Source organism: Myotis daubentonii, chromosome 8 (assembly GCF_963259705.1).
Source record: "Myotis daubentonii chromosome 8, mMyoDau2.1, whole genome shotgun sequence".
NCBI classification, from domain to species: Eukaryota; Metazoa; Chordata; class Mammalia; order Chiroptera; family Vespertilionidae; genus Myotis; species Myotis daubentonii.
Window position 1 is genome coordinate 75502774 of NC_081847.1, and position 26392 is coordinate 75529165.

Genomic DNA, 26392 nt, shown 5'->3' on the forward strand with positions numbered 1-26392 from the left:
AGCCAAACCTCCCCCACTTTCCTGACTGGCCAGCTTGGCAGAGCTCAGTCCTCTGTGGGCAGAGAGCACAGTGCGTTCCGTGTGTCTCGGGACTGCTGCTCCTGGGATGTGGCCTCTGCTGGCAGGGACTTCATTACACAAGCTCCTTCCAGCGCAAAGCCAAATACTTTGACCAAGTCTGAGTACTTGATGAGACTCCCCCAAACCAGGAGGAAACCTCCCAGATCTAACATTGGAAAGAGTAAGTTAGAACACCCACACAGGAGTCAAACCCCGGCCTAGGACCAAAAGCACACACGACATTAGTAGATAAGAATCTCCTTAAAATTTAATTGACTAAATGTATTACATTCAATATTCCATGGGTTTCTTCGGGACAAAGGATCGGCATAAATACAAACAAGCCTCTGGGCCTTCCTCCCTAACCAACGAAGAGAAAACACAGGAGGCGAGGGACACGGCGCCTTCATATTTACATTTCGCCTTTACTTTACAGTTCAGAGCCAGAAATATTTACAGAAAATACAATAAGAAAAAGGTTATGTCTTGGCAACATATTGAAATTCATACAAATTGTATATATGGTTTCAAGCAAATAATGATACTGCTTATCTTTTAGCCACAACTGCCAAGCCCTTCGGAGGAGAAAGATGTTCTTGGTCACTGCAAGAGACAAGGACTTGGGAAACTTGGTTTGCTTCAACAAATATTTATTGGGCGCCTACTATATGCAAGGCACTGTGGAATCCCAAATTATACCTCTTCCCTCACCATTATAAAAAAAGAAAAGCATCTGAAGAACATGAGTTGATACTCTTGAGAAAAACACTATACAGTAAGTACATGGCTTCTTTAGCTACCAAGAAAAGAACCCCCGTTTGCTTCCACATTGAGCGGGTGGACTACCTCCAATCTCTCTGTCTCAGGAAAAGAGGCTGTCATGGAAATCCTTAAAACAGACCATCTAATGCAACTTATCATTTCATGTAAACATATGAACCATTTTTTAAGGAAGATATAACCTGAATGGGTTTTTAAATGCTGAATGGAGAACTACTGCCAGCAGGAGTGTCAAATTATCTCTATTACACTTTTTACCAGCTACTTTTTACAAACCAAGCCTCTGAGAAATGCCGACTCCCACTTTGGGTAAAGTTCACCTTCCAGTAAAAATAAATACTCTTTAAGACTCTGCCTTTTTAAATAGCAGTCTGCAGAACCTGACAGAGTTCCTCCGTGCACGTAGAAGTAACCGTTTGTGAAGACCTCGCGACATTTCTGGCCAAAGCTGTAGGTTTTTGTATTTATGAGGCCAGAGGAGAATGGGTTGCCCTGAAGTAGAGGACCTGGAAATGGTGAGCAGCATGGATGCGTGTGTGTGCACGCGTGTGTGTGCGCGTGTGTGAGTGTGAGTGTGTGTCTGAGTAGTGTCAACCCACAATGTAACTACTCCTGTCAAACAGCCAATGGGCAGGAGAAGGGGGAACTTAGGGGGAAGCACTGAACAAAAGGGAAAGTTGGCTGAACAAGGAAAGGGTTAAAAAGGCAAAAGCCCTGTTACTGTCCTCAGTGCTTCCAGAGAGAGGAAGAGGAAAGCCTCCATCACCAAGCGCAAGCTAGAAGGATGAGGAACTACCTGACTCTGTCCCTGGGGTAATGCTTTTCTTGTCATGAATGCCACGCTCATCCACCTCCCGGTGCACCCGTCACATACAGCAACTAAACTAAGCCACAGGCCCAAGTGGTCCCGGCTTCCCTCCAAAGGTTATGAGTGCACGCTAGCAAGCTTATAAAGTAGACTTCTAAAAACTGTTACTAGGGACTAAATATGCTCCTCTGCCATTATTCTACTCAAAGTGACTTTAACAAAGGTAGGTAGGTGACCTTAGTGACCATGAACTCAAACCCGTAATTCTAGTGAAAGGTGCAAGGCTCTTACCACACCTCCTTTTAAAGTAGATGTTATTTTGAACAGAAGGGACCAGCACCTGACGAGGTCGCGTACCTCGTACTGTTTGTGCCTTACATACTGGACTTCATAGTCCTGAATCCACCCCGCCTTCCCTGGGAGACCATTAGATCTTTCAGGTCACAAATTCCATTGAACACAGATGTCCACTTACCAAAGCCATTCGAATTACAAGGAGTTGCCAGAAATTGTAGCAAACTACAGGATCAGGAAGCCTACCTGCAACATGCACACCACAGTACATTTTGCTGACAGTAGTAAAACTAAGCCAAAGGTAAAAGGTTTATCTGAAAAATCTCACTGAGGAAGTACACCTACATCAGCTATTTTTAACCTCTGGAATGTTATAAGTTGCACATCAATTTATAGCCTTCTTTGTTCACAACCACTAGAACAAGGGCCCATTTTCCCCTTGAACGGTCAATCTGGAACTTCCATGAAAACTGTTAAATCTCGCCTTATATCTGCTGAGCTTCTAAAACATTTTTAGAGTAGAACTTCCTAAACTTTATCATACATACCCCTCCTCCATGCTACCACCTGGAAACACCAATTTATTGCCCAGATTACAAAGAAAATCAATTACTGAATAACATCATACCCTGAATGGAAAATGGAGTCATAGGTTTTACCTGAGCTTAAAACAAACATGAAGAAAAAAGTATAGCAAACTTAAAACCAGGAGCCGCCCACATTTCTTGCTCATACATGACAAAATACGTACTTCTGAAACAGAAGTATCTGCACAGGGAATTAGGCCCTACACACTATCCTCTGCCCCCTCATTATCAAAACATCAATCCAAACAGACCATTGCATCCCTAACCTACAGAATCTATTGATATCAGACTTCAGGTGAGAAATCACCCCTTATACTACTGTGATCACTCCTTTTTGGACTTTAAATGTCACTTATTTTCTTAACATAAAATGATCTTAATAAAGAGGAAAGTGCATAAGAATAGGAGAAATAAGCAGTGTCTACTCTAGAGCTGTAACAGGAATCCTTGTAACGATGTTCTGGGTCTGGCCACCTCAAAACATTTATCCCTGGCAGAAAAGTAGCAGCGAGGTAACAAGTATTTCCAAAACCCGGGCTGGGATTTGTTGTGCCTTCAGCTGGCAAAGTCCAGAAAATATGACAACAATAGCCATTTTTCACAGCAGCCACCCAAGGAGGTGGTCACTAATGTTTGTCAACAGTGATGAAATCCAGTAGCTCTCTGGGAGAGATCTGAATTAGTAGCGGTGAGAGGCTATTTCCTGAACCCCAAATTAGAATCCTTCATAAACTACTGCAGTCTCCTGCTTGGTCCTGAAATAAGAGACAATGAATGAAACCAAATAATTTTTAACCCTTGTTGTGAATTTATATTTCTTACTATTTAACCAAGAAATTACCAAGGAATTACAAATCTTTACCCTGTCATTGTGTCACCAAGCTAGACAATACTGGAGAGAGTGGAGGCATCACTGCTGTCTTACAACTTCTAACCCCACAATCTCCTTCTGTCCCCCTATTAAAGGACAGGGCCATGCCTCCATATTAGATCTGCTCCTGGGCTGCCCAGAAATGAGGCTTTCAGACAGGTCTGTGCAGTAATGAACATAACAACTTTTTGAAATGTGGAGAGAAAATATGAAAGATTTTAATGCCAGACTTCATATCTGAGCCAAAAACAAGTCCTTTTTGTCAGCTGGACAGCTGGATGACAGACAGATGACAAATGGACCTAATGAGTGAGCAGAAAGTTGAGATTTCTTTCCTTTTCCTCCATGCTATCAACTTGAGTCTTCAAAGGTCCTGAAGATTCTGAGACAGATTTTAATTTTGAACACAACCTCCTAAAAAGTGAGGTATAAAATTATCTTCAACTTCTAATTTGCAAATTTGATACTACCAATGCAAGTGTTTAACTGAGATGCATAAAAGCCTTTCTCCTCAAAAGGCTCAGATTTAACTAAAATTGTCACTTTTAAAAGAAAGTTTATGGCTAAAATGTATATCATCATTACCAGAAGGAATATGATTGTGTCTGGAGCCCATTTCACTAGAAAGCTGAAGTCTTCTATCAGAAGGGTTTAAATGTGTTTCTTCTATACTGGTGATTAAACAGTAAGCTCTTGGGGAGTGATTTGTTTTTATCTTTACAGTGATCACCTATCAAATTGTTTTACTTTGATATTATAGCCCCAAACTGGAGTTGAAGAGTTCTAGACAGTTCAAGAGTCTAAGAACTACAGTTCTTGAGTCCAACCTCCTGGAAAAGTGAAGTATAAAACTCTGGCTCCAACTGCTTGTTCCGGTACTTGTTGACAATGTCAGTGATTTTCTGTTTCCGGCGGACATGTGGTGGACTGTAGGAGTCACTCTCCAGCCTCTTTCTTCTACAAATATTAATTACAGTCTGTCTCACCAGGAAACCTTGAAAACAGAAGGTTTTAAAACAATGTGAATCATCAGTCAGCTAGGTGAACTCTCAGTACTGAAGTGAACTATTCTCCACAAACTCAAACTATCAGCCCATTTGCGAAGCTCTTCCCATCCCCAGAGAGACGGACAGAGCTCGATGAAGATAAAACTATCAAAAGAAACATACAAAGACAAGGAAAAACAAAATAAAAATCTGGTCTGATGACCCAGTTCCTGCCCTGGATTACAAATAGCTATCTTCATTTTCTAATACTGGACTTTTGTGAATTATAGTTTTACTCATACTTACTAGATTAAGCACACTTCAAAGTTTGCTTCCTTTTGAACAAGACCACAGAATTTTTCTACATGTGGGCCCTATTTAGTAACATATTTCCTTATTTCTACTTCATTTTGGCTCATAAAAATATATTTTAAAAAAAGACACGACAACCCTTCAACCACATGTGAAGACCTTACCGAGTGCTCGCCTGCTGACGATCATCCCATCCACAAGAGGGATGACCATGTTAAATTTTCCAGTGGCTCCTTGAATTTTTATCCGGAATAATCCAGTGTTTAAAGGGTGAATGAAGATGACAGGAACTTCCTTCTCAAGAGTGGTAGATCTTAAAAAAGGAAAACACTTTTTACCCCAAGTAGTAATGTGTAATATAAGACTACCCAGTGACTTGTTTTCAGGAAGAGTTTGATAAGAGCCAAGGGGTCAGTCTGCTGAGGCCTCTTCCTGGAGGCCCCTGATGAAACACCCCAACACCTGACCCTAAATACCCATCACTGGGGCTGGGTGTTTTGAACTGACAAAAAAGGCACTAAAAATGTGCTTAGAAAACCACTGGGGACATGGAGTGGAAGAAAAGGCCAGAGAAATCTATTGGGGGAGCTATGAATCTAGCAACCAGCTATGGGGACTTGCACTCAGTTCCTCTTCATTGTAAGGAACAAAAGTGAGCTGAGACAAGTGCAGGGAACCCCACTACAGTCAACACTGGCACCTCAGAGCAAAAATGGGACTCATGGGAACCCCTGATAAAATTTTTTTTCAGAGGATGGGGGAGGAGGTTAGGAGGGACTCCTGGGCAGAGGTGATAAATGGCGACATCTTGGCTGAGCCAAAGCCATTAAAGCCTCTGAACAAGGAACAGGTGCTAAGAAAGCAATCATACCTTTGGGAGACCGAGTGACACATCACAAGTCAGGTATATGCCAGTGCATCTAGAGATGCCTGTGAGATTCTGTGATGTTACATGTCAGCGTTGGTGTTTTGTTTGTTTGCTTCTAATTGTTTTGCAACACAATGAGCTTTCCTTCTATATAGGTAAAGTGATGTTGGCCAAAGCAACAGTGAGTCGCCTTTTCAAGACATTAACTAAAAATCAATCCTATACTAATTCTAGCCTCAAGACAAATCCTAAACTTTGCTAATGTACTAATTAAATACAAACTGTCTAATATTTTAGAACTTTTGACATAAAAATATTAAAACACTAACAAAAATGAGTATGAGACAAATGTTTCCTTTCAAAGAAGTTCTAGAAAATCCATCTCATGAAGACTATTTTAGTCTCTTCAGGAAAAATAAAAACAGGACTGTTCTGAAGTAAAAGAGACTGAAGGAATTAATACTAGATGCAAGGTCTGGGAATAGATTCTGGTTTGAACAAATGAGCTATAAAGGATGTTTTAGGGAAAATAGAGAAATTTTAATGTATACTGGTCACTAGATGAAATTAAGCAATTTTTATTAACTTTATTATCATGATGTTATCTTTATCTACTTAAAAAAATGTTCTAAATTTTTAGAGATGTATACTCAAATACTTAGAACATCAGAATATCTCTACTAGGCGTATCGGTTAATAATGCAGATTTTGTAAACAAAGAAAACAGGATAATTTCAAGAAAAACACCAAAAGTGCTTTATTTAAAGTAATATCCATCACGAGCTACACATTTCCCCCATCTTTCAGGTAATTTGTGGGTACTGTCCCAATAGAACTTTTCTTGTTTTGAGGCAAACCATTCAGAGACCCAATTTTCCACTTCTTTGTATGTTTTGAAGTGCTGCTCAGAAAGTGCATGTGCCATCGATCGGAACAAATGGTAATCCGAAAGAGCAAGGTCTGGTAAATACGGCGGGTGGGTTAATACTTCCCAGGCAAGATCTTTTAATGCAGTGGTTCTCAACCTTCCTAATGCTGCGACCCTTTAATACAGTTCTTCCTATTGTGGTGACCCTCAACCATAAAATTATTTTTGTTGCTACTTCATAACTGTAATTTTGCTACTGTTATGAATCGTAATGTAAATATCTGATACGCAGGATGTATTTTCATTGTTACAAATTGAACATAATTAAAGCATAGTGATTAATCACAAAAACAATATGTAATTATGTATTTAGTATGTGTTTTCCGATGGTCTCAGGTGACCCCTGTGAAAGGGTCGTTCGACCCCCAAAGGGGCCGCGACTCATAGGTTGAGAACCGCTGTTTTAATGTATCTTTAACTGGTTTTGAAGTGTGTGATGGTGCGTCATCATGAAGCAAAATTACTTTGCAGTGTCCTCTGGCACATTCCAGGCGTTTCAAAATCAAAGCGTGGTTCAAACTGATTATTTGTTGTCAGTAGTGATCAGTATTAATGGTTTCACCTGGTTTTAGAAGTTCATAATACACCACACCTTCCTGATCCCACCAAACGCAGAGCATTGTCTTCTTTCTGAAGTGATTTGGCCTTGCAGTCAATGTTGACGGTTGACCTGGACCAACCCATGATTTTGTGCATTTGGGATTCTCAAAATAAATCCATTTTTCATCGCCAGTAACAATGTGATGCAAAAAAGATTTTCTTTCATGCTGTTGAAGCAACATTTTACTGATGACTTTTCGGTTTTCCATTTGTCTTTCGTTCAGTTGATATGGCACCCATTTTCCTTCCTTTAAAATCTTTCCCATTGCTTGTAAACGATCTGAAATTGTTTGCTGAGCAACGTTTAATCGTTCTGCAAGTTGTTTTTGAGTTTGACATGCATCTTCATCTAATAATGCTTGTAATTGTTGGTCTTCAAACTTTTTCAGTTGACCTGGACGTTCTTTGTCTTTCACATTGAAACCATCACTTTTAAACCAACGTTCGCAAGTATCTTGAGATGGAGCATGTTCACCATAAGCTTCCCGAAGTATTCAGCAGCACTTTTTTTCAAAATAATGAATGAAAACTTCCTGCAAATCTTTTTTTGGCACGAAATTCGACATATTTAAGTGTAAAAATATCTATGATGTTAACACCTTCAGCAAATTTGACATATGAAGTTTTGAAGCTTGTTGTCAATACAACAAAATAGCATACATATCAAATCGCATATATCAACATATGTGTAACTCCATCTATTGAAAAAAATCCGCATTATTAACCGATACACCTAGTAAATTGCTTTAAAATACCTTGGCATAAAAAAAACAGCTCCTGACAATTTACTCTGTACCATGTTAGACATTAGAATATGCTTAATAACTTTAAAAATTAAAAAAAAAATTTCCTTTTTTGTTGTTAATCCTCATCAGAGGGTATTTTTTCCCATTGATTTTTTTTTTTTTTAGAAAGAGTGGAAGGGAGGGAGGGAGGGAGAAAGAGGAGGAGGAAGGGGGGGGAGAGAGAGAGAGAGAGAGAGAGAGAGAGAGAGAGAGAGAGAGAGAAACACGATGTGAAAGAGACACATCAATTGGTTGCCTCCCACAAGATCCCTGAACTGGGGCTAGGGATAGAACCTGCAAACACAGGTACGTGCCCTTGACCAGGAATCAAACACATGATGACCCTTTGGTGCACGGGCCAATCCTCCACTAGCTAGGGCCAAAAACACAAAGTTTTATTAATGACTTGACCTCTTCTAGAAATTTTAAAATATGATAAATTATCTTTACTGACTTCATTCTACAACAATAATCTAACAATGTTAGACTAAATTAATCTTACACGCAATACAAACCAGATCATGTACACTGAAGGAACTTACTCAAAGTTAAAATATCAGGTTTAGCCTGATATCAAGGGTAGCTCTGTGAGATGTGAGAGATGAGGTTAGCATTTGGATTTAGATTCTTAAATCCTTCATTAATTGAATATGTGATGATGAGGAATATTTTATCCCATTTGCAAAATGAAGATGATAACTGTACCCTTGGAATTATTTTAAAGTTATTTGTTTAAGCCAAAAACAGTTAAGCAAAAAAATCTTGAAACTATAAAGCCTATACAGATACATTGTGACTATTCTGGCAATCATATTATTTTCTTCTTATCCTGTTTGTGCATGGGCCACTAAAATAAAAATCTTAACAATTTTTTAATAAAGTTTAAAATATTTTTCCACTAAATAGCTCATGTGATGAGGATATTTTAACTGCTATCTGTCCAGAATGTTTTGACCAATTTAACTCCATTATTTTATCTAATACTAGAGGCCCGGTGCACAAAATTCATGCGGGGGTGGGGGGGGTGGGGGGAGGCGGCGGTCCTCAGTCTGGCCTGCACCCTCTCCAATCCGGGACCCCTTGGGGGATGTTGGGCCTAAACTGGCAGTCAGACATCTCTCTTGCAATCTGGGACTGCTGGCTCCTAACCACTCACCTGCCTGCCTGCCTGATCGCCCCTAACTCCTCTGCCTGCCTGCCTGCCTAATCACCCCTAACCCCTCTGCCTGCCAGCCTGATTGCCCCTAACTGCCTCTGCCTCGACCCCTACCACCATGGCTTTGTCAGGATGACCGGAAGATGGTCAACCCAGTCTAATTAGCATATTACCCATTTATTAGTATAGATTGCTACCCTATTATCAGTTTTCATTAACACTAGATGCCTTCACATCTCCATTTGTTTTTTGCTGCAGATAAATGTAAAACAGCAATTAATTATGCCTTTTAAAAGTCCTGCTAATTTGATCACCTTATGCACTTATCTACAAAGGTCTTTTGGTCCTCCCCCCCTCCCCCATTGTTTGGTTATGATTGTCTTCATCCCATTTGTTTCATAAATCTTTCCTGATTAAACTGCAATCAACATATTCTAAAAGACATGCTGATAAACTTCAAGCAAATAAGAGTGTACCTCAGAGAAGTGCTACTATTTGCAGTAGTTTCCACACCAGTACTGATTTCTGTCATCAGGTCTGAGAGGGGAAAGTTTTCTGGAAGAAAATAATAGCATTGCAATTAATATCTCCCTTCTATTTCCCAAACAAATAATAGGAAATCTAATTTCCTAATCTCTCTATACAAGTAGGCAACAAATATTTGGACTATGCTATCCTACAATATAATCTTACAATATAAACTATTCCTCACAAATAAAGAGTTCTCCCTCAACACATATTTTTGCTAAGTTCATCTAAAGCAGAGAGTTGTTAGAGAACGTGATCTGTAGTCTTTGAGGGTTTGGAAAGGGTTGTGGAGGGGCTGGAAAGCAACTATCACACTTTCCCACAAACTCTGAGCCAGATGAGATTCTAAGCTAAATATGCATTTCTAAGATTCTTATGTTGCTTATATAAAAGTCACGAAGAACTTATCCATAGCAGAATTCCTAAGAATAAATTAATCTTTACACTAAATCTAGATAGCAGGGTTCCAGGTAAGAAGGTGAGGGAAGTGCTCCCCCTTCCCCAAAGTCCTGGGGTGAGTGGGACCAAGTGGCAATAGACCATTAACTGTCATACCATACCAAGCAAAACTAAAGATTTCATATCCACTAGTCTCATCAAATCTTCACAACTATGAACTAGGGAACACGAGTGTCTCCATTGAACAGATAAATACTCCAAAGCTTAAGGAAACTGAGTGGTGCAGCTGGGATGCAGACCCAGGTCTGCTGAATTCCTGTCCCAGCTTCTGGCCGCCACACCACGCCTATGCTGCCATTCCCTTTAGACCTTTAGAAAGTCATGGTCATTCTAATTTTATTTATAGACAACGTCCTTATAATATAGTACCTATATCATCATAGCGTTCCACCCAGACTACAGACACTCTTGTTTCAGGTCCAAGGGGAGGCACGGGGCGGCCCTGAGGCAGCTTCTTCATTCTGGAACTGGGACTGAGCTATATGAGGCAGAGAAAAGCAGGAGAGGAGAAAAAGAAAAAAAAAAAAGAACTGGCTTAATTAAACTATAATCATACAGTCCTCAAGCTGCCCAGTGACGTAAGTATCAGATCTTGGGAAATCAGTTATCTTTATTAAGTCTCAACCTAGAACAGAGGAATGAAGGCCTAACATCCTCAAAGGACCCCAATAAATTTAATAAATAAATAAAGAACAAAAAATCCTCAAGGGAGAAAAAACTATATTAAACTGACAATTAATAATTGAAAATTTATGATCTGAGTTCATCTATATGGCCAGAAAGCAGTATTCTTTTCTCATCATGGTAACATCACTGATTTGCCTGGAAATCCTTATCTTTTAAATGTCCCACCAGCCAGTTATTCCTCGTTCTCATACCAATTACAATTGAAGCCCCCCAAAATTCCTTTGTCTTGTTAGCAGAAAGAAAAAAAATGTTGCTTAGGTCTTTACAATCATGCACAGTTTTCTTTGGCTTCCCTGCCCTTCCAGTCAGCTGTAAGTTCCTTTGAAAGGCTAACAGAACTTTGAGGCTCCCCTTTAGCAAATGGCACTCTGAGTCTCATCTACTTTCAGGGCATGCATCAGACCTGAGTTTATGCTAAAGCCCTAAACCAGCCGTGGGCAAACTACGGCCCGCGGGCCGGATCCGGCCAGTTCGGCTGTTCTATCCGGCCCGCGGAGCCGAAAGAGCGGAGGGTTCTCTTGCTCTCCCCTCCGCTCCTTAACCAGCAGCAGTGTTAACATGTATTAGTTCACACAAACACTCCATCCATGCTTTTGTTCCGGCCCTCCAGTCCAGTTTAAGAACCCACTGTGACCCTCGAGTCAAAAAGTTTGCCCACCCCTGCAACAAAGCTATGTGTACAGAAAGAAGGGAAAATCCCAAACTGAAGTTGAATTTTAAGAATAATGATGCTTGCCCTGGCTGGGTGGCTCAGTTGGTTGGAGCGTCATCCCATACACCAAAAGGCTGCACATTCGGTACCCAGTCAGGGCACATATATAAGTTGCAGGTTCGATTCCCAGTATACAGGATGCAAGCGATCAATGTTTCTTTCTCTCTCTCCCCTACTTCCTCTCTCTAAAAAAATCAATAAATATATGGGTGAAGATAAAATAATAAAAATAACGCTTGTACACACAAAAATATACATGTTTTTACCAGATGACCAGAGACCATAACAATTCCCCCAAATTCTTATTTCTATCATGACATTCACAGAAAATGAATGACCGAGAGATTTTCCCCAAATTAGTGACAGATACCCAGGCACTCTCAGACACTATTCTTTTAGCATCATGGCTCCTAATCAGCTTTGAATCTCTGACTTCCTACATCTGACTTCCAGCCCTAGACTTGAAAAGCTCCTGTGATTAGGTCAGGCCTACCTGGATTATCCCCCTTTTGATTACCTCAAAGTAACTTTAGTCACATCCACAAAACCCCTTTGCATAAAATGTAATATAATCACAGTCTATCTCATCATATTCACAAGTTCCACCCACATGGCAGGGGATAACATTCTACAAGGGCAAGAATCATTGGGGGTCACCTTTGAATTTTGCCTAATACACTGACTTTTTTCCTGCTCAACTGTTTTTTTCTGCATCTATTGAGATAATGATTTTTCTTTTTTTAGTTTGTTAATTATTTAAAAATTCAGTATGTAATAAATAAAAAGTGCTCTAAGAGTTTTCATTCTTTGGATTTTAAGGAATAACTAACTATGCTGGCATTCAGAAAATGAGTATAAGAACAGCCAATCACTGACTATTAGATCTGGCTAAAATCCTGCATTACCATCCAATAGACTTGTTCATCTCCCAACTGTATTCTGTAAAATCTTTTTAAATATAGCAACTCCTGATTTTCAAAATCAGTCTACTTCAAAGTGTCCTATACAACTTAACTTTTTTGCCTAAATCAATTTTAAAGGTGAAAACTCCTCCCATATACTTAGGTTAAGAACTAGAGGCCCAGTGCATGTGTGCACCAGTGGGATCCCTTGGCCTGGCCTGCGGGATTGGGCGAAACTGGCTCTCCAACATCCCCTGAGGGGTCCCAGATTGTGAGAGGGCTCAGGCCAGGCTGAGGGACCCCACCAGTGCACGATCGGGTCTAGGGAGGGACACGAGAGGTTGGCCAGCCAGGGAAGGACCCCGAGAGGGCTCCAGGGAATGTCTGGCCCATCTCGCTCAGTCTCGATTGGCCGGACCCCAGCAGCAAGCTAACCTATCAGTCAAAGAGCCTGCCCTGGGGTGGTCAGTGCACGTCATAGAGACTGGTTGACTGTCTGTCCCTTGGTTGTCAGTGCACATCATAGCGAGCGGTTGAGTGGCCTTAGCATATCGTTAGCATATTACGCTTTGATTGGTTGAACGGCCAACCGGACACTTAGCATATTATGCTTTTATTATATAGAACTAGGGGCCCGGTGCACGAAATTCGTGCACTGGGTGTGTGTGTGGGGGGGGGCGGGGGAGTGTCCCTCAGCCCAGCCTGCCCCCTCTCACATACTGGGAGCCCTCAGGCGTTGACCCCCATCACCCTCCAATCGCAGGATCGGCCCCTTGCCCAGGCCTGACACCTCTGGCCTAAGCGTCGGGCCCGGGCAGCGGGGACCTGCAGTGGCAGCGGGGGGCGCCGCGATTGCGTGGGCTCTGCCCCTGCCCCTGCAGGATGCCTCTGGCCTAGGAGTCCGGCCCGGGCAGCGGGGACCCGCAGCTGCAGCGGCCCCGAGATTGTGGGCTTCGCTTTAGGCCCAGGCAAGGGGCCCCTAGTTCCTGGGACTGCCAGCTTCAACCGTGCCCAGCTCCCATCACTGGCTCCACCCCTACTTCCTGCTATCACTGGCCAGGGCGGAAAAGGCACCTGATTCTCCGATCATGGCTGGGGGGCAGGGCAAAGGCGGCCCCAGGGCCACCTTTGCCCTGCCCCCCAGCTCTTAGCTCCCCCCTGGGTTTCCAATCACTGTCAGTGGCAGGGGGCTTCTTCCTGCTTTCCCTTTCGCCTCCCTGCATTGTGCCTACATATGCAAATTAACCGCCATCTTGCTGACAGTTAACTGCCAATCTTAGTTGGCAGTTAATTTGCATATAGCCCTGATTAGCCAATGAAAAGGGTATCGTCGTACGCCAATTACCATTTTTCTCTTTTATTAGTGTTGATCATTTTCACTATGGAAGGAGCCAAATTAAAATCCTTACAACAGAAGAATGGCTTCAGTCAAGTTTACACTTCTTTTGTCTCTTTTATTATTTGTTTTAAATATATTTTTATTGATTTCAGAGAGGAAAGGAGGAGAGAAACATTAATGATGAGAGAGAATCAATGATTGGTTGCCTCCTGCACATCATGTCCCCTATTGGGGATCGAGCCTACAACCTGGGCATGTGCCCTAACCGGGAATTGAACCGTGACCTCTTGGTTCATAGATCAACACTCAACCACTGAGCCACACCAGCTAGGCTTATTTGTTTTAAATCAATCTTCTTATACTGTGAACTAGTTCTGTACTCTTGATATTACTTACTTAGTCACTTTCCAGTAAGGCTTAAGAGGTAACATGAGACCCTAGACGGTTTGGCTCAGTGGATAGAGCATCAGCCTGTGGACCGAAGAGTCCTGGGTTCGATTCTGGTCAAAGGCACATACCTTGGTTGCAGGTTCCTCCCCAGCCCAGGCCCTGGTCAGGGCACGTACAGGAGGCAACCAATCGATGTGTTTCTCTTCTTTCCCTCTTTCTTCCACTCTCTCTAAAAAATCAATGGAAAAATAGCCTTGGGTGAGGATTAAAAACAAACAACAAAAAAAAACAGGTAACATGAAGAGAAAACACAGATAAAGACATAACATCCATTGATATGGTAAGAAAAAAGTAAAATGCTCTCTTCTTGTAGTAGCTGCTGTGTACCTCACTCAGTGTATTCATTCATATACTAAGCTGTTCTCCAAATTGCTACCATTTGTATATAGCCAGACTTGTTTAAGTTGAATGCTGCACGATTAAAGATGTGAGTTGTAGAGGCACTGCTCCAGTTTTAGTGGATATTTCTGGTACTAAATAAAAACGTAGGCTTAAGAAGAAATGGGTGAGAGAACCAAACATGGTACTAGAATGGCTAAATCAAGGGAAACAAAGCCTGTCATAGAGTGAACTATTTGTTGCAAGCTAAAAAAAGAGAACCATGAGAATTTGCTTTTAAAAATGGAGACACTAATGAATCAGTGCAACTATTGATTACTCTCTGGGTTAAAGGCAAAAGCTTTGTAGGCATGATTCTATAATTACCCCCACTATAACTTTTTGGAGATCTAACAACGAAGTGACTTACCCTCTGTGAGGAATTAAGATTGTCTGTGTGATTAGGGAAAAGCTCAAGTGTCAAGGATGGCTGTTTCAGAATTCCTGGCATAAGATCCATATTTGAATCACTGTCTTGGTCCGAGATGTTACTTTCCAATGAATCAGCTATGGCATAAGAAAAAAAAAATTATAATACCTACTACTTGTTTGGAGCAAAAGTGTGTAAACTAATTATGCTAGTAGTCTAACCTAAGTCACTTAAGCAAAGCATTACTTCTACAGCATGGGTTGGCAAACATTTTCTATAAAGCAGGGGTGGGGAATGTCCAGCCTGCAGGCTGTATAAAGCCCTCAAAATCATTTGGTCTGTACTTGCCAAGGCATTAGGAGTGAGTCAATTGTTTGACCAAATACAGCAGGCCAATTTTTAAGTTGACAATTTTATATGGCCTGTGAATGTTGTTATAAATATTCAAATGGCCCTTGGCAGAAAAAAAGTTCCTCACCCCTACAAGGATCAAGTAATAAATATTTTAGATTTTGCTGGCTATATAGGCCTCTATCACATATTCTTCTTTGTATTTTAATGATAATCCTTTAAAAATGTAAAAACTGCTCTTAGCATTCTGAATTTGGCCTGTGTCCTATAGTTTGCCAGCTCCTGCCCTACAGGATAACTGAAGTAAGATTTGAAAATATTTCACTTTTCAGATGTAGATATAATAAAAGCCATCTGTTATTCTCTGAATTATTCTGATTATATAGCAACCATATAGCATGGTGCTAAGCAGCACTGGGCAATCCTAGTCTCTGTGATTAGGAATGATCTGATTGGAGGCAAACACACAGAGAACTATAAAAAACAAAGGAAGACAACTCTCAAGAAATAGGAGGAGGCTGATTTGGAGCAGGGGCACAATTGGCACAGGGGATATTTCATGACAGGAGGTGAAGACTGTACTGTGGGAGCTGCTATAAGGACATGGATCTAGGCTGTGGGAGAACTGGGTTGGTGCAAGCAGGCTGGGCCAGACACACAGGCAGGGAGTTGGCCCAGAGAGGATAGAGAGGGCCTGGCTTCTAGAATTAGGTGGTAGATCATAGCCTTGACATGAAGGCAAACAGCTGCTAAGATACTGACTTAGATCATGGAAGGCCACTCCTGCCAGAGACACAACTGGCCCCACAGTATGAAATAGGGAGGGGCCTAGAGTGGGAAATCAAGGGTCCAAGTAAAAGGTTAGGAGGCTACCAAGGTAGGACCCAAAAAGTCATCATCCTGGTGATGAGACAGTGAAAAGATGATGTGTGGCATCCCATTCTCCAGATGGCCTCAATGAAGAAAAGGGTAAACCTTCCACCCACTGCTTTATCAGGTACAAAGATATGGGATTAATTTGTAAGAAGCAAAGGTTCTAGGAAAAATAAGACTGAGTTCTGACTGAAAAGTAATGATCATCCCTGATCCTTACAAAGAACACTTTTGATCACCATCTTTTCTAGGCTGCTGAAGTTTCTCCTGCTCAGTTTTAGATAAGCCAGAGGCCATCATGAGAGCCTTCCAATTGTAAGACTCTCTGTGTTCCATATAAAGGCTCTCACAGGAAATAGGGAAGTAGGTGGGGGCTCACACATAATTAGTGAAATGAATAAACTGAAAAACAAGGCTCCTATGTATTGATTATAATTAAAGAAAAACAAAATATGGGTTGAAGTGGGTCTCCTTCACTATTTAAAGAATATAATTAGAAGGTCAGTCTGCTTGTCTTTAACTACTTTTCATTAGAAATTTAAGAGGAGCTAACATCTTGTACCTTTGCATAATCTAAAAGCTAGCATGCTTTAGAAGCAGAATGCCTTAGATGACTTCAGAATCTCTCCCAATGCAATAATACTGCACAAACCAGTGAATACAAAAATAGATCTTAAAATAGCACCATACAAAAAATGCTCTTACTTAATGACTCCACAGGAGAAGGAACCACAAAAGATATTTCTGTAAGGGCATCAGCGTAATACAGCACCTTCTTCTGGCCATTGAAAATACTAGCCCCAATATCTTCAGAGGAAATCACTTCATCTAGGAATGAGAACATTATGTTACTGCTCCAACAAGTGAAAAAAACAAATATTATCCTGCTTTGTGAAATTTTAACTGGTTAAGAAAGTGATAATAAATAGAAGGTACATTTCCAACAAGAACCAATTAGTGTATAAGAAGAATAAATTCTACATGTTCTTTAAATGTCTTCACACGAACTTGAAATTATGAAATTTTAATTTCATAATCTCTGAAACTTCTCTAGTCAGACCACTTCTGATTAGCAGGGCCTTTGGTTCACCTGTATGCAGCAGATTAAGGAAACAGTCTTTTTGGAAGAGGCAATGATCAAAAGAAACAAGACCACTAGAATCCCTCTGAAGGGAGCGGGCAAGTGTCCGCGTGTGTATGCTTGCTTTCAAGGCATTTTAGTTCCTGGTTTCTCTCCACTGCTCCTCAGCTCTGCTCTGTTTCCCCTTCCCCAATGGTCAGGAAGTTTTAGTAATAGTATCTGTTCTAAGCCAGCAAGATTGAATTAATAAAAGTAGCATTCCTGAGAGTTAGTATAGTTCTCCATTAAAATGAACACAATTAAAATGTCCTATCAGTAGTACATAAAAGACCAACAACCTGAAAAAAGTTGGGAAGAAATGAACAAGCAGTTCTCAGGGGAAAAAAATAAAAACATGCTAAAAGATGCTAAAAACAATCATACTTTAAAATAGAAAAGTTCTCACCTAACAGATTGAAAGATATCTAATGTTGGTGAGGATGTGACAAACAGAAAATTTAGACCAGAGTAGCAGACTATTTCTGTAAAGGATCAGAGAGTAACTGTAGGCCATTGACTACTCAAGTCTGCTATTGTACCAAAGACAATACATAAACAAGTGTTTGTGCCCTAACTGGTTTGGCTCAGTGGATAGAGCGTCAGCCTGTGGACTTAAGGGTCCCAGGTTCGATTCCGGTCAAGGGCACATGCCTGGGTTGCGGTTGTAGGCTTGATCCTCCGTGGGGGACGTGCAGGAGGCAGCCAATCAATGATTCTCTCTCATCATTGATATTTCTCTCTCTCTTTCCCTCTCCTTTTCTCTCTGAAATTAATAAAGATATATTTTAAAAATAAAAATAAACAAGTATTCTGTAAGTTATTTAAAATTCTAATAAAAATTTACAAAAACAGACATGGGCTGTAGTTTGCTGACTCCTGGTTTAGACGCTGGGAAGGCATTTTGTACCTACTGCAGTGGATACTATGGTTATTGCTTCACACCCCTACTCTGTGTAGCAGGTGTGAACTGTGGGCAGGATTGTCTCTTCACTACAAGTTCTACCTTGTCTATAGCTCTCTTCTGAGGGTCATTCCATCTCTCCTGCCATAGCAATAGACTGGGGTGGTCCAATCCCTGAGTATCTCAGGATTTGGGAATAGAGAAGTTCAACTAATCTCTCCTATTCAGGCTAATGTGGTATGTGAATGTAAAGCCTGGAATTGCCTTTTTGCACTATGAGAGAAACCAGGCTGGGAACAAAGACAACACTTGGAGGGCTGAGCTAAAAGAAAATTGAAGAGAAATAGAACAAGAGTGCTGATCAAGTGACAACAAAATTGTACAGTAATCTGCAGCTTTCAGTTACATGAGGCAATAGATGACCATTAAAATCTAGGCCAGTATGGGTCATGTTTTCTGTTACTTGCAACCATAAGCATCTAACTGATATATTTATCAAATTGAAAAATATGCATATCCTTTATAAATTCTAATTATGGGAATTTAGTCTATAAATATACTCAAGTTCATAAGAATATGTGAGAATTAAAATTACAGTATATCCTCAAATAATTTGATTCAAATTTAGTTGAAATTAGAAAAAAATTGCAGATCACAAGTCACAGTGGTATTCAATGGAAATCTTGAGAAACTATAATCATGTTAAAGAAGAACCTGATTATTCAAAGCATTGGACACAAGCATTACCCACTGCAAAGAGATAACATTAACTTTCCAGTGACTGCAGAAGCCCTCAGAACAAAGAACACTAGCCAGGTGGGGCAAAGGTCTTCAGTTTAAATTTAAACTTGCTCTGGTATTTGTTATCTTCATTAGAGTTCTTCAGGAGGATTTGTAGAGATGGGCCTGTGAATCTCTCAGAGATAGTCAGCTGTTCACTTCAAGTTTTTTGTTTTTTAATTTCCCAATTATAGAAAATATTAAGATGTCCCCTTCCGTCCCTTAAACTACAAAGGGTTTTATATAATGTCCCAAGAATGTAACCTTTAATGATAGCCACTAAGTCTCTAAATCACACCTGTTAATAGAAAACTGTATTTATTAGGCAAAATACATTTGTTAGGAAACTGTGTTATTTGCTATAGATAATCTAAATTTATTATAATACTGTTACAGAAAATGAAATTTGTTTATTCACACTATAAAAAAGAAATTATGTTTGTGATCATTATATCAATTAACTCTATATTTATATACTGGTATAACATTTATTTATGCACAAAAATGTCTGGTAAAATATACAAACTATTATTAAGTGACCTCCTGTGAAGACTAGGATTAGGGGATGGAGATTTTCCTTTATATATCTCTGCTTATTAGTTTTAAAAATAAGACTACAAACTCATAGTAAAGGTGGGGCAGGGAGGAAGGGGACATCTGCAATACTTTCAGAAATAATAAAAAAAAAAAGAGTAACAAAACAAGAAAAAAACAAAGAGCTTAATGAGTTTTACCTTGTTCTGGTCTTTCGCCATCATCACAACTGTTTATAGACCAACTGGTGGAAACATGCCCAGTCCAACCAGGATGTCTGCCCACATCTACTGACCAGCCAAGGGAGAGCAAAAATTCTAGGAAATGTGGCTGAACATTTCTGGAAGACTCCACATTCTTTAAAATCTGAAATACATATCATTCATCAGCTATAATAAAGGAAACAAGAGCATATCAAAATGAATCTTCATAAAAATCAGTTAGTTTGGAAATATTTGACAAATAAAGTCTAAGTTCAGAATAAACTTGGCAATATACAACTGTAGTTAAAAAAATGCATGCTTTTGAGGTAGATTTGAGTTCAAATCCTTGCTGGGCCTTGGGCAAATTTCTTAACCTCACTGTGTCAGATTTTTCATCTATACCATGGGGATAATAATGATGACTGTGAAGATTAAGTGAGGTAAAGCAAGTAAAGCCCTTAGCTTCCCCCCACCCCCAGCAAAACAATTATTGAACCAGACTTGTTTATTAAAAGTAAACAAAAAACACTTTGTCCCTGCCTTCACAGAGATTACTGGTTAGTGAAAAACATTACCTTTGTATGTGATCATTTAATTATAAATCTTGACAAATGCTATCAAAAATACAAATCAAAAATTCAATAAAGGTTAGGTATAATAAAAGAGCATAAAAACATCCGTCTCTTAGTCCAAAGAAGAGCATGCAGTCATTCCAGAAAAAAATGAAGGACTATAACCTTCTCTCTTCTTCATTAAGTACCAAATTTAATAACTGGACTTTTACTGGTCCACAAAAGAAAAGCTCCTAATTCTGAAACAGTGGTACTCACAGGAGTGAGTTTGCTCTCCAGGGACCACTTGGCAATGTCTGGAGACATTTTTATTATCTCAGCTGGTGGGGAGCTATTGGTATCTAGCTAGTGAGTAGAGGCCAAAGATGCTGCTAATTCCTATTTACAGGACAGATCCCTTAAGAAAGAATTCTCTTGCCCAAAATAGCAATAGTTATGCTGTTGAAAACCTTACACTAAAGAGAGGAAATGTGACATCCTCTACAAATTAAATGGGGGGTGGGGAAGACAGAGGGAATGTACCAAAATCACCTGTGGAATTTCTTAAACCTAAGATTCTCTTAGCCCACTCCAGACCTTCTACATCAGAATCAGCAGGGGTAGTATCCTGGAATTACTATTTTTAGAAGTCCTCCTGCCCTGAGATTGATGCAGCCAGTCCACATACCACTGATATAGTTCATACAATGCTAATCTATGTCAAGATCGTCAGGGGGCCTGAAAAAATCAAAATATGGGGTGTTAATCTATTATTTCTCAATCCACTGGGTACCAATGCCAGGCCATCTTCTGTCAAACACATCATCTCTTAAACACTTTTTAGTAACGTAATTATTTTGTTTACTCCTATCCCTTCATATATTCTTATAAGTGCCAGGAAACTGATTTGACAGCCAGTTCAAGTTTTCTTCCAATTAAAATTTGTATTCATAAGTGAAACTTTTAAATAAATCATTTCTGAAAATTGAGTCAAGATGCAGTAAGTGGGAGAAACTAAGATGGTGGCATAGGTAAACACCGGGGAATTGCTGCCTCCCACAACAACTTCAAAAATACAACTAAAAGACAAAACGGACATCATCCAGAACTACAGGAAGGCTGGCTGAGTGTAAATTCTACAACTAGAAGAAAAGAGAAAAGCACACTGAGACTCAGAAGAGCTGCGGAAGTAAAGTGCAAAGGTACGGAGGCTTGAGCGCGTGCGCGCGGAAAAGGGCTGGTACCTGAGGATTCGGCTGTCTTTTTGAATCAGGAGGGAGTCACAAGCTCCCGACTACTCTGAACTCCGGTTCCGGGAAGTCTCTGGGGACCCAGGACTCATACGGGGAGAAACTGGACTGTCTGGCAGCGGGCAGAACTCTGAACTTGAGGGCGCTTTCCCTCACTGGTGCTTGCAGCAATTATCGGGACACTGAGATGCGCGGCCCCTTAGGTCAGGGCTGAGGACCAGCCATATCTGCTTGCTCCGCCCTTTGATTCCCTGAGACCCTGCCCCAACCAGGCTGCGGTGGAGGCTTTTGCATATGAATGCCCTGGCCCTTTGCAACCTGAAAATTACCTAACAAATTGCAGCTGGGCCAGACAGACCCAGAACTTCCAAGAGAAGGCCCAAGGCCCCACAGCAGCTTGCATTGCCTCACAGCTGGGCCTCATCAGGGCACCTCCAAACTCCAAAAAAGGAAGAGGAATCTGCAGTTCTCTTCGTAGCTCCTGCTGGGTAACTTCAGGCAGAGGCTAAATTAGCACCTCCTTAGATCCAAGAGCCAGTGTACCCAGTGGTCAGAGGGGGACCATCCAGACTACAACTCCTCAGATCCATAAGGGACACACTCAGGGCGCAGACTCAGTGAGCACCAAAGCCCCACTGAAGCAAGTCTTGCCCCAGAAGGGTGTCTTCAGCACAGAAGTTCTCCCACTGCAGACACAGCTGATTCTCACTGCCAATTGGCCTGGAGGTCAATTCCTCCCGGTGATCCTACAACAATCAAGGCATAACTACAACAAGACTGTGCACAAAGCCCACAAGGGGGTGCACCAAGAGTGTCCACCTCAGGTAACTGGGGAGGCTGAACCACTGGGCCCTACAGAACATCTAGCACACAAGAATTTTATGGAAACTGTCGATAAATTTAGTGAGACCCTGGAGGATATGAAAAAAGACCAACTAGAAATTAAGCATACACTGACTGAAATAAAGAATAATTTCCAGAGATCCAACAGCAGACAAGAGGATCCCAAGAATCAAGTCAAAGATTTGAAATATGAAGAAACAAAAAATACCCAACCGAAAAAGAAAAAAAAAAAGAATCCAAAAATATGAAGATAGTGTAAGGAGCCTCTGGGACAACTTCAAGCATACCAACATCAGAATTATAGGGGTACCAGAAGAAGAGAGAGGGCAAGATATTGAAAACCTATTTGAAGAAATAATGACAGAAAACTTCCCCTACCTGGTGAAAGAAATTGACTTACAAGTCCAGGAAGTGCAGAGAACCCCAAACAAAAGGAATCCAAAGAGGACCACACCAAGACACATCATAATTAAAATGCCAAGAGCAAAAGACAAAGAGAGAATCTTAAAAGCAGCAAGAGAAAGACAGTCAGTTACCTACAAGGGAGTACCCATACGACTGTCAGCTGATTTCTCAACAGAAACCATGCAGGCCAGAAGAGACTGGCAAGAAATATTCAAAGCGATGAATAGCAAGAACCTACAACCAAGATTACTTTATCCAGCAAAGCTATCATTCAGAATAGAAGATCAGATAAAGAGCTTCACAGATAAGAAAAAGCTAAAGGAGTTCATCACCACCAAACCAGCATTATATGAAATGCTGAAAGGTATTCTTTAAGAAGAGGAAGGAGAAAAAGGAACTCTTACCATTTGCCACAGCATGGACAGAACTGGAGAGCGGATAAATACCACATGATCTCACTCATTTGTGGAATATAATAAACAACATAAACTGATGAACAAGGACTGATCCAGAGACAGAGAGGCATTGATTGGACTGTCGGGCCTTGGAGGGAAGGTAGGGGAGGGTGGGGTTAAGGGGGAAAGATCAACCAAAGGACTTATATGCAAGCATATAGGCCTAACCAATGGACACGGACAACGGAGGGGATCGGGCATGGGGGGGGGGGTGTAGGGGGCAACGTGGGGATAAGGACACATATGTAATATCTTAATCAATAAAAAATATATTTAAAAAAAAAGATGCAGTAAGTGAATAAAATTCAACCTGAAGGCCACTGGCTGGCAGCCAGAAATTATTCTCAACCTACCCTGTGGCTAGGTCTTAGCCATTATAAAAGAGGCCTCAGACAATCTTCATTGTTTCATAGTAGCCCTCACTCCCATGACAGCTAAGAAAACTAAAATAGTTTGAATTACCTTAAGGGTTTGAGTCTTCTTGTACAAGAAGGAGAAAAATAGTCCTACTATTTTCATACAAACCACGCATTAGACTTCCTTCGAAACAGATCCCCAATCCCTGCAATTAACCCAATTCTACTGAGGTTCTTCCAAAAAACTTGAGTCCAACAGTCTCATTCCTGGCTACCACAAGCCTACATTCTCCCAAGAACCAAGCATATTAAACCCTCAATGAATTTTGTAAAGACAGAGTTCTCTTTTACCTCCAGAGCCTTTATATATGCTATTACTTGGTTAGTGACAACCTGCTTCTACTTTTTATCTATTGTCAATGCTTATTTCAAATACCAGCTTAAATGTCTTTCCTCCAAGGACGACTTCTTAAAACCAGGTTAGGTGTTCCTGTTATGGAGCCTATAACATATTCCTATGAGCACACTTTTCTATGATTGTTCATTTAATCATCTGTCTTTCCCATTAAACAGCAGTTCTAGAAGGACAGAAACCTTGTAGAGTTTGTTCACACCTATAACCTTGGTACCTAACTGATTGCAAACTTTTTTTTTTAATATATTTCTTTATTGACTTCAGAGAGGAAGGGAGAAGGAGAGAGAGATAGAGACATCAGTGATGAGAGAGAATCACTGATAGGCTGCCTCCTGCACACCCCCCACTGGGGAACGAGCCCACAACCCAGGCATGTGCCCTTGGCCGGAATTGAACCTGGGACCCTTCGGTCCACAGGCTGACGCTCTATCCACTGAGCCAAGCCGGCCAGGGTGCAAACTGTTAATACTTATAGAATCAATTACATGAAATGAGAACTTTCTCATAAATCAATCTCCTTTTCTAGTAGGGCTCCAATAATTTGAAATAGTGCTAACAGTATAAATGTTTTGTGACTTTGGTAAGTTTCTTAAGGTGTTCTCAATTTGATTAGCTAATGGTCTTACAATGATTACAGTAAAATTCCAAATCTTATAGTCACAGTGCCCTACACATCTGTATACTGTATTTTACAAATCTTCTTTTGGCCCTTTCCTAGTCACACTTGGTAAGCCTGCCTATTCCATGTTTCTACTATGCATTTCCAACAAACACTTCAAATCTCTTGCTGTCCACTGTTTTTCATTCTCACCTATCTTACAGTTTTCTTCACTCTTCTCCTACTCACTTTGTTACACGTAGACAACCATGTTTTACTTAGTCTTCTGTTTTTATCCGCTATTTCAGGTGTTATTTTCTCCACTGCACACTATGCATAACTCAACTGAAATTATTTGCTTCTGAGATTACCTGGAAGATGAGCTCCTTCGGAAGAAAGACTGTTAATCATGCCTATACTCTGGCATGTTAAGCCACAGGGAAGATGTTCAGTAAATATCTGTTGTGTTGTTTTACTCTAAAGCAATCAGGCCTAGCTTTAGCTTTTTGTGGCTAACCTTTCGTATTTTAGTTTCTTTTGTCTTATGAATCTGAATTTCTTAAGAGGAAGAAAGACATGCTATATAGCTTGGCTCTAAATTAATTCATTGAGAGTCAAGACTTGGGACTCCAAGCACCATAGTTTTCATTAATTCAGTCTCTGAACTGGTTCACAAGTCTTTAAGCATCAAATATAACTCATCTCCTACTATGGATAAGCACAAGCCATGTACAATTTTTTATATTCATAACCATACAAATTATCCCTCAAATTCAGAAATCTTACCTCCTGGTTTGTTTTCTGACCTGGTTTCATATAGAAAATAAAAACTGTGTCGAAAGGACGACATGGCAAGAGATCCAGATACCCAATGTCATCAAAAAATCCAGGTATTGTGGAGTCGAGTGCAATAAGGTGAGGAGGTAGACGACTATTTGCAGGTTCCTACCACCAAAGGAAGAAAGAAGAAATTATTTCCTCTTTTCACTACTCTGATTATAAAAGCAATACTTGTTCATGGTTTAATAAATAGTAAATATAAACTTACAAAGTGGCGGGAATAAGCACACCATAATCTTAAACTAAAGAAACAATAGAACATTCTTGTGTACTTCCTTCCAGTTCTTGCATTTGCCTTTTTTTTTGTTAAAGATAATTGAGATCATATGCATTTAATTTTGCATCTTATTTTCTCTATAACATATCATGCTTTCTAGAAAACTTTTCAATGCACTTTTTTAAAAATCATTCATTGCTAGTGGAAATGCAAAATGGTAGTCACTTTGGAAGACAGTTGGCATAGATTCTTGTAAAGCTAAACATAGTCATACCATACAACAGAGCAATTGCACACCTTGGTATTTATCCAACTGAATTAAAAATTTGTATCTAACAAAAACTTAAACACAAATGTCTATTACATAACATTTCTAGCAAGGGCTTGGGCAGCACCCTATAACCAAAGACATTGATTATTCACACTAAGTGAAATAAGTAAAGACTACAAATAGCCTCATGTCAACAGAGGCCAGATTTTGCCACTAATTGAATTTGCTACAAATGTACAAACAAACTTCTGGTTCTGAGTTTTGACTTTGAAATCATGAATAAGGAATTGTGGAGTTGTAGCATACTGTAATACAGCTTGTAGGGCAAAGCCTCCAAATTCTTTTCCTTTTAAGTAAGCTATTTCATTAGTTTCTTCTCCTGGATGACCTTCTAATTCAGGAGCATCATATGCACATCTTATATCTCTTATATAAAATTTTTCCTCTAGGTCCTGTGAAGTTTGTTAGGGTAACTTTTATCAATATCAGCAACTGTAAATTAGGTATTTTTATACTATATTTAAAAAAATATATATTTATTGATTTTTTACAGAGAGGAAGGGAGAGGG

The 26392-nt window shown here is 40.2% G+C and overlaps 1 protein-coding gene across 4 annotated transcripts in view; it reads right to left on the reverse strand.

Moving 5' to 3' along the window:
- Window positions 1–302: 302 nt before the first annotated feature.
- RALGAPB (Ral GTPase activating protein non-catalytic subunit beta) overlaps window positions 303–26392 on the reverse strand; it is a 131637-nt gene continuing 105547 nt past the window's right edge. For all 4 annotated transcript variants that reach the window (XM_059707091.1, XM_059707092.1, XM_059707089.1 and 1 more), the window contains 8 exons: window positions 25282–25440; window positions 19620–19785; window positions 16790–16912; window positions 14861–14997; window positions 10392–10500; window positions 9512–9590; window positions 4863–5011; window positions 303–4394 (listed from right to left, as the gene is read on the reverse strand). In XM_059707091.1, coding sequence (XP_059563074.1) covers window positions 4201–4394; window positions 4863–5011; window positions 9512–9590; window positions 10392–10500; window positions 14861–14997; window positions 16790–16912; window positions 19620–19785; window positions 25282–25440 — 1116 coding nt within the window. In that variant the 3' untranslated portion in view covers window positions 303–4200. The remainder of the gene's footprint in view (window positions 4395–4862; window positions 5012–9511; window positions 9591–10391; window positions 10501–14860; window positions 14998–16789; window positions 16913–19619; window positions 19786–25281; window positions 25441–26392) is intronic.